General features: G+C 43.8%; 1 protein-coding gene across 1 annotated transcript; it reads left to right on the top strand.

The window, feature by feature from the left end:
* The first annotated feature begins 239 nt into the window (after window positions 1–239).
* Window positions 240–3841, top strand: FAM109B (family with sequence similarity 109 member B). The gene is made up of 3 exons (XM_015426816.1): window positions 240–284; window positions 1415–1613; window positions 2133–3841. Exon 3 carries the CDS (start codon window positions 2148–2150, stop codon window positions 2937–2939), a length of 792 nt encoding a protein of 263 aa, XP_015282302.1. The 5' UTR covers window positions 240–284; window positions 1415–1613; window positions 2133–2147; the 3' UTR covers window positions 2940–3841.
* Window positions 3842–9369: the final 5528 nt, after the last annotated feature.

The raw sequence follows: 9369 nt of genomic DNA, 5'->3' as shown, positions 1-9369 counted from the left end.
AACAGGGGAATAAACAGCGTGAAACATCGTCTCTGTGATTGATTTGAGGTTGTTGGAAAACCTGGTTTGCAGAGGGCTATCCCAGACGGTCCACGTAGTTCCTACTGCACTGAGGATTATACTTTCCGGGTTTTGCTCCACGAAATATGCACGAGTAGTAGCCGGAGTTTAACAAAAGAAGAGGGTAGCCAAGAGGAAAGTACTCTAAAAAAGGGAGGGTGGGTAGGGATAACGGCCAGATGCAACAGAGGACCCAGATATTTGAATTCCTGAATTAAAACGAGGTAAGGTGGATTATCTACCCCACATTTTAGGGCAGGTTTGTTTCTTGAAAGGGAAACAATTTTCTGCCAAGTCTGTCAACCGGGAGAAACGTTTTACTCAGACATACCCAGACGGTCTGGGGCTTTGAAAACGCCTTTCTTGTTCTAAATCGAACTTGAAGTATTTTGGCTCTAGTAGGCCACAGGGCAGTGTGTGCTTAACACGGAGATCACTGGTTCCAAATGTAACAAAACTATCTTCTGCATCTGGGGTAAAGTATGCATCCCAAGGGCAGAATCAGAAGAAAACTAGTGGTTACGGTGGCTGAATAAGATGGACAAGGAACGGTCGTCGTCGTCCCCCCGTCCCCCCCGCGGAAGTTTTATATTGAAATTCAGTAGTTGTTTTCTCCACTTCTCAACCTGTGATATTCAGTGGGGGGAATGGAGCTCAGTAGGCAACTTTGACTGCTATTGCAGAGTACCCAGGTGCAAGAAGAAAGGACTGGCACCATCTGTGCCTGGAAGCCTCCTCAACTCTATTAGTTACACAAGGGCTGGAGGAGGACAGGTACACAGTGGAGGCAGGAGAGGGGATGGTTGGGTTCGAATGAAAGAGGAGAGGGAATGGGCCTGGCAAAGGGTTTGTGCGTGATCTCAGCTTGTCATTTAAAAACAAAACAAAAGCTAGCCCTGCTCTTGTGCTTGTAGCCACAGGTTGACACATTCCCTGTGGCACACTGCTTTGTGGGTGGTTGTGCACTACAGCTGATAGCCTCCATCAGCTTCTTGGGACTTTGATTACTGACAGTCATTTCGGTGGCAAAATCATTCTGAATGAGTTGCACCCTCTGGCGCTTTATTTGGACTAATGTCTCTTGCAATCCCTAGAGGGTGATGGGTGTGTCTATTATTGATGTACTAGGACTCTGGAACAGTTCTGTCTGCATGGATGGGAGGAGAATGATCAACATAACCAGGAGCAGAAACTCTAACCAGAAAGGCTGAATGTATTTATATGTGGAATGTTGCCTTTGTGAATATTATGATCTCTTAAAGGCAAGAAACCATGGAGCGTTACAATACTTCATAGTTCTTGGGTTCTGTTCGGTTTCCTGCAGAAACGCCAGTTGAACCATTTTCTGTTTCAGATTGGGATTCCTGTCTTCAACATCTTTGCACCAACTGGCATTGGTAGCAAGGAGAGAGATGAAGCCCAGCAAGTCTTTCGGTCTGAGAAATGTCCCGAGAACTACCATCTAACCCTCCATTTTCTATATTGGTACAAACATGGGTTTATATGACTGCAGAGGCCAGGTCAAAGTCCCATTTCTCCATGAATAGGGGCAGGTGATTGTATTTACTTACTTTATTTATACCCCACCTTTCTCACCAGTGGGGACCCAAAGCAGTTTCCACTGGGCTTGTCTCCTTTCATTTTGTCCTCACAAAAACCCTGAGAGGTAGTTTAGGGCGAGAGCGTTTGTCTGGCCCAAGGTCACCCAGGAAGTTTCCATGGCAGAGTGAGGCTTGGAACCTGGCTCTCCCAGATCCTAGTCTAACAGTCTAATGACTACGCCTCGCTAATTTATTGGTTGCTGCAGGCTGATGTTGCTAAGTATGGGCGTCCCTCCTCTTGCTCCTGTAGCACCTAACTGCTGGCCTAGCTCTGGATAGTTTAATAAATATTCCTTAGAGTAGGCTGGATCTTAGTGGTGTAAGGGTTTAGCCCAGCATCACTGTAGTGGCGGATCTGATCCTGCAGAAGGGCTTATCTTTTAAAAGATTCAGGGGTGGCCTTCTGTTTCTTTCAATTAAGCAGCCTATGCCAAACAGGAAGTTCAGTACATTTTCTCTCTCTCTCTGCAGGGGGACATCATTACTATGAAGCTGAATGAGCGCAGTGTGGCCCATTATGCCACGTGCGACTCTCCAGCAGATCACACTGGCTTCCTGTGTAAGCGTGTGGAGCGCCACCATCACACCACGTCCTACCAGCGCCGCTGGTTTGTCCTCAAGGGCAACTTGCTGTTCTATTTTGAAGAGCGGGAGAGCCGTGACCCCCTGGGGCTCATCGTGTTGGAGGGCTGTACTGTTGAGCTATGTGAGGCTGCGGAGGAGTTTGCCTTCGCCATCCGCTTTGATGGGGCTGGTGCCAAGGCCTACGTGCTGGTTGCTGACTGCCAAACGGCTATGGAAGCTTGGGTGAAGGCACTTTCACGGGCCAGCTTTGATTACATGAGGCTAGTGGTGAAGGAGCTAGAGAAACAACTGGAGGAGGCCCGGAAGAACTTGGTTGTCAGCCATAAATTTCCAAAGAAGTCATCTTCTGGCCGGAAGAGACATCTCTCCAACCCCACAATGGTACCTGTCCCGGAGCACCCTGTCATCATGGAGAATGGTTATGCTACATGGGGTGATAGTTATTCCCTTGTTGGAGGAGTTTCTTTTGACCACGATGGGGGATATATAAAACCCCCACCTCTACCTCCTCGCCGAAGGCTGGCAGGCAGCAACGTAAGTGGAGTGCTGACTGCTGGCCTTGCTTCCACTGTACAGGAAAGCCCTGTGTCTCCAGAGACAGCCTGCTTCTCAAAGCTACATGATTGGTATGGCCAGGAGATTGCTGATGTGAGGAGGGAATGGTTGGAAAGCCAGAAAAGAGTGGAAATGTGAACAGAGTGGTTGTTTGTCAAGGGGCAGAGAACAATACATGCCAAGCACATTCACAGCGATCTTGCTGCACTTTCTGGATTGATCTCCCAGCCAAGAGAACCACCAAAGAAGATGATATATATTGCTTTCTGGAACCCCGTGACTGCAAGTCTATCTCTTACAGTTTACCCCACCCTTCCTCTGCAAAGCTCATAGCGGCATATGTACATGATTCGTCCCTCCTCCATCTTTTTCTTACAGCAACCATGCAAAGTAGGTTGCTGAGAGGGTCCAGCCCAAGGGCACCCAGGGAGCAGCTGAGTGGGGTTTTGAAGCTGGGTCTCCTCAATCCTAGTACAACACCCTTACCACCACACAGCAGGGAATTTGTATGTGTATATGCTGGGATACTTACTACCAGATCTTTGTATTCCCAGAGGCTATCCTGCTGTCCCCAAATCTTACACTCAACATGTGCCTCAAGAATCATAACAACCTTTCATAGTTTCGTCTGAATGTCTCTTGCCTTCAAAACTCTATGGGGTCACCGTAAATTGGCTGTGACTTGATGGCACTTTCTGCCACCAATGTGTAGTCAATTTAAAAAGTATCTACAATGCAAGAACTCACACAAACTGTAGGTGGCATGATTGTGTGAGAAGAGGCATGTCCTTCCATCTCAGCTGTTAATCAGCTTTCTTCTGGTGGCTGATAGCCCTAATTTCAAGATTAAAACGTCATAGCTGTCATAAATTGCACTGGGCTTTTGCCCTGTACTGGTGAATATATTTTATATGGACAGGCCAAAAAACAAATCAAATGGCTAGTGAGAAAGTTCTCCATATGATATGGGACTTGTGAGAGCCCTCTTCAAAATAACAGGTTCTTAATGCACAGATTCCTGAACAGTTTGTTCAAAACTGTTACTCCCATTTAAACTGTATATTTCAGCGCTCTTAGTATTTCTGCTGGATAGAGTAATACAAGTTAAAAGCATGGAAGCTATATGCCTTTCTTACTCAATAGAACAAATGCTTAGTGATTTTATATAGCATGTATTAAATATTCAAAGCATTTATACATTTAGACGACAGTAATCAGGTATTCCTCATAAACCCATATCTGGCCTGAGACCAGGGTACCTGAGACCAGGGTGCCTTCACCTGTATGAGTCTGCCTGCCAACAAAGATCATCAAAAACTCTGCTCTGAGTATCCTCAGTCTGAGGTGTGGTAGGCAAGAACTGGGAACAGGGACTTTTCTGTTGTGGCACCAACATTTAGAAGTCCCTCCCTACTGCGGCTGAATTTACAGTCCTTCAAGTGCCAGGCTAAGCTTTAAAAAAATCTCTCAAGTTTTTCACTAGTTTCTCCTTTATCTGCTTTTAGTTGAGTTTCTCCTTTGTTTCCTGATTTTATCTAAGCAAGTTTTATTTATCTTTTTCATTTTTAGCATGTTTTATGCTTGTGGATACTATTTTAAATTTTATTATTGTAAAACACCTTGAATACTTTTGGTTCAGAGTGCAGGATAAAAAAAAGTTTGAAATAATCTCTTTAATAGCCAGAACACAATCCCCATACTACAGCCTGTGATAAAATTGAGAGAACTGTAGCTTGCGTAAGGCCACCAAGTGAATTCATAGCTAAGGTGAGATTTCAACCAGGAATGTCTTAGCTTACTATAATGATCTAGCCCCATTCCCTCACTCAGATGCAGGGTTTTGCCTGCTTTTCCCCCTTCCTTTCTGGCTGAGCAGCCCCTTTATCTATTTTCTTCTTCTTCTGTGAAGGTTTATGGCTGTCACACCCTGTCACAGTATTATATTCTGATGCTGGCTCAGTCCAGGAACTTGAGGGAAGAGACAAAATCTCCCTCCTTAACTTACACTTCTGAAAACAACACACAAGAGGCTTTTTAAAGTTCAAAAATAAATGAAATATTTAATTCAACATAGAGAGTCAGGTGAAAGCAGGGGTAAAATGTCTGAGGTAAATCTATAATGAACTCTGAGGTAACTTAGTAATTTCACATTAATATGTTTTCAGCAGGTGAATTTAAAGCTTTTCACAAAGTCTTACAATCATAGAGATGACAGACTTTGGTTTCAGTGGTCCTAAACACTCCAGTTAACTTTCTTGAGTTTAACTGACTCTTCAGGTTTCAGAAGGCAGGGAGCACACCAGAGATCACTCCAAACTTTGAGCTGTTTCCCTTATCCAACTGGGCAGGGAATCACTTTTCTTAACTAGAAGATCTCTCCCTTTTTCGGGCCAAATGGGGGTCTTCACCAATCCTCCCATTCCTCTTTGCCAACCTTCCCAGCCCTCAGTCACTGTTAAACGTTTCTCAGTCAGTGCTAAATTCTCCTCAGTCAGGGCTAAACTGTTCCAGTTCTCACTTAGAGCTAAACTGAGTTGTCTTCAGCAGTCAATTCCCAAGTCTTTCTGCTCTACTGATGCAGCCTGCCACTCAAGGCTCTCTGGCTCTGTGAGGCATTAACCCTTCATAGTCCTTTACATGTTTACACAGCACTTATGAGTTTTTAAAGCACAGTCCGTCACACCGACCAATAGTCTGCCTCATTGTAAGGTAGCTTCATATCTATGCCATTTAATCAACCAGACTATCACCATCTGTACTGTAGTACAAAGTGTCACTCCAAAATTGGGTTTAAAACTAAGGTTGCTTTCTCATGGATCTCTTGTTCCATGCCTCCCTTGCTACAGTAATTTTCTTTTAGCCTGCCACTTGACAGCATTGTGCTGTTGTCCACCCTCTCAGTCTTTCCTTAGCTCTGTTTTGGTACAGTATTTCCTTAAAGACAGAACTCAGAGTAGGCTTCAAGAGCATGTAGATGTGAAGGTATACATTTCCATACCTCCCTGCCCACATCTGGTCCTGTTTCCCCCAGCATCCCTGGCAGGCTTTTTGATGTTAAACTGATAGTTGTTCTGTTGCGATAATGTCCTAAAACTGTAGCAATATTCCTACTATTGATTTTTTTTTTTTAAGCGAAAAGCCCATGATGGGGGAGGAAAACAGGAGCTGTGAGGGGTAAACAGAAAATCCCTTTGTGGAGGAGCAACCTATTTGTGTTACTTCTAGTAAGCTCCCTGTTCTCAGACGTTCAATAACAGGTCATGACACTGATATCTCAGAACAACATTTCAGGTGGGCTCTTGACATTGCAGCTGTGTACATACCTCACATTTCAAATATGCAGAGCTAAGGATTCAATACTGATCTGCTATTCCACTCTCATTCGTTGAATAAAACTAGGATGGACAAAGGCAGAGATACAAGAAGCAGTTCCGAGAAAACTATGAAGATGGGTTTTAAATGTTTTTCAACCACAACCACTGAGTTACGATTTCTATGATCATAAATAAGAGAACTTATAGCTTAGTGTTAATAGGAGCTGAAGGTGCTGATTGGTGTATACAAATGCTTGCATACCATATTGCTTTCTGATCTTTTAGTTCCAATTCCTCTTTAAGGGACTTGCACATAAATAACTTTAAACTTTAACTGTTGAGCCAACAAAGCCATTATATACAACATTCAACTGTAAGCCAATGTAGACGATAATCATAAGTCATCCGTTCTGTTTACGTATGTGGGCAACTGCAATACCTAAATAGGGTGAAAATTCCAATTGGAGAAAAAAAAATCCATCACGATTCTTTTACTAAGTAAAAAATCAAGCCCTCGTGGCAAGTAAAGCAGCAATTCTGAAACTGGTAGGAGTGGAATAATGTGAAACAACATGAAACAACACTTTTATATCAGAGTCCAAAGAAGATTTTCCTCCAGCTGGTCTGGAATACTGATATCAGCAGTTAATAGATTTGCAAACTTTATACAGAACTTAATGGAATTTAGCACTCTTGCAATGTTGAACTTGCTTTGCACGAAATGTATACAATACAGTCTTATTTTTTTAAACAAATGTTTGCATGGGCCGTTTTCCATACAGAACAAGGAAGTATAGTATTGTTTTTCAGTTATTAGTGATTCATGTTTAATGCTGAATAAAGGGTTTTTTTTAAACTTGTAGCTTGTGTGAAGTAACTTTCACCACTGCCTATTCTGTAACCCTCAGGGTTTGCGTATGGACACTGAAGATGAGGGACAACCAACTCTACTTGAGAAACAAGGACAGAAAACCTCCCCACCAACCCATTTCTAGAAGCTGGCACATTCCTCCAGCTGACGAAAGCTGCCTTAATTTTCCAGGCGAAAAAGAGTTGTGCCCCCTGCTCCCCCACAGCAGAAAATAAGTTATATGGTCTTAAACCAATTTGCAAGATTCAGAAGTATTTAATATTTAGACAAAGGAGACTTACTTTTATTGGTATTTGATTATATATCTAGATATAAAACACTTGCACTGAAATGAACTCTACTTCTTCCATTCAAATTAAGTATTGATACAGCATTAACTTGTAGAATACAAGCCAAAGCTAGTGGACTCCAACTAACCATACAAAAATGCTTGGTTCCATAGTTGTACAGATATTCCAGTTAGAGGAATGGTAGTGAATAGCACAAAGAATTTTTGTTTATAAAGGAGCCTTGGAGATTCTGGGAAAGGAGTGATACTCCCTCCTTCAGGCAATGTATTCCACATTCATCCCCATAGTAAGCTACCATCAAATTATGACAAAACTTTTTGAGCCAATATACTCTCTCCTCAAATCTGACAGTTTACAGTACAAAAACACACCCTTCTAAGTACTTTGAAGTCAATTGATTTAGAAAGGTCTAACCCTGGTTAGGAGTGCAGTGTTTTTTCATTAACTGCTTCTTCAATAGCCTGCACACTCCCTTGTACTTAAGCCCAACTGTTTTGCTGCATGTTTGCATGTAAATATTAATGTATTGTTTTCAAAGCTTTTATGGACAGACTCTGTATACGCACACAACTTCCCAGGGTCTGTGCATATTTATTTATTTATGCTTCGTTTTCTCCCAAAGTAGCTTATGTAATTCTCACCCTCTCCATTTTATTCTCACAACAACCCTGGTGGTTAGGCTGAGTGTGACTGGCTCAAGGTTACCCAGCAAGCTTCCATTTTATTTATTTATTTATTTATCCTTCGGCTTCTATCCCGCTCACCCCCTAGGGGCTCTACAATTCTAATTCATACGATCCTAATCTAGGGCCACATATGTGTAGGGACGGTGAGAAGCCTACCAGGCATCCTTTATTCTGTTGTAGCAGATCTTCTTGCGAGGGGACAGTCCGGCGGCGACCCTTCTCTGGCACAGGTCTTCGCAGTTCCACTTTTTCCGGCTGTCACAAATGCTATCTCCAGGCCCGGACCACTTTGTGCTTTCGCGCATGCTCGCAGCGGCCTCCGTCCAAGTCAGGCTCCGGCCTGCTGCGTCGCTCCTTCTCCGCGCCATTAAGCTCCATGGCTTAATGGAGATTCAAACTTGGGTCTCCCAGTTTTTAATCCAACATCTAATTACTACACCACACTGTGTTATGTGTGTGCATTAAGTGCTGTCAAGTAGTTTCTGACTTATGGCGAACCTATGCATTAATGTTCTCCAAAATAGCTTTGCACAGGTCTTGCATACTGGGGGCCATGTCTTCCTTTACTGAGTCAATCCAACTCATGTTGGGTCTTTACCTGCTGCCTTCAAGTTTTCTTAGCATTATTGTCCTTTCCAGTGATTCTTGTCTTCTCATAATGTGACAGAAGTGCAAAAGCCTCAGTTTAGTCATTTTAGCTTCTAGGGGGACTTCAGGCTTGATTCAATCTAAAACCAACTTTTCTTTTCTTTTTGGTGGTCCTCCAACTCCACATTTCAAAGGAATCTATTTTCTTGCTGTCAGCTTTCTTCATTGTCCAGCTTTCATACCCATACATTGTAATGGGGAATACTATTGCATGAATTAACTTGATCTTAGTCACCAGCGACACATCCTTACACTTAAGAATCTTTTCTAGTTCCTTCATGGCTTCTAGGGTTGCCAAGTTGACTCACCCCTTGGAGTGGGGGAGCCTTGCCGGCGTCCGGGAAGTCTTGATGGACGTGCGCGCCGGCAGCACGTCACCAGAAGTGACGTGTGACGCTGACGTTGGGGGCGTGGCCGAGCTCGTCGCCCCCCCCCCCGACGAGCTCAGCCACGCCCCCAACGTCAGCAATTCACCACTGCGGAAATCGGGCCTCAAGCGGGGATTCCCCGGCCCCATTTGGCAACCCTAATGGCTTCTGTTATGTATTGACTGTATATATAACTGCTATGTGAACCGTCCCATTAAGATACCATGTTAAGCTTCGCCTCTGGGCTAGGATCCTAATGTAACCAATAGGAGCCCTAGCCCAGAATGTGTCTGCCAATCACCGTACAAAGCGGGACCGCTTGTGATTGGGTGTATTCTCTTCAACCTCATAGGTTGGTATCTGTACAGGGGGTGTGGCTACATTAGCCGGG

This window comes from Gekko japonicus, unplaced genomic scaffold (assembly GCF_001447785.1).
Source record: "Gekko japonicus isolate JY-2015 unplaced genomic scaffold, Gekko_japonicus_V1.1 scaffold660, whole genome shotgun sequence".
In the NCBI taxonomy this organism is placed as follows: domain Eukaryota; kingdom Metazoa; phylum Chordata; class Lepidosauria; order Squamata; family Gekkonidae; genus Gekko; species Gekko japonicus.
This window is presented reverse-complemented; position numbering and strand designations above follow the sequence as displayed.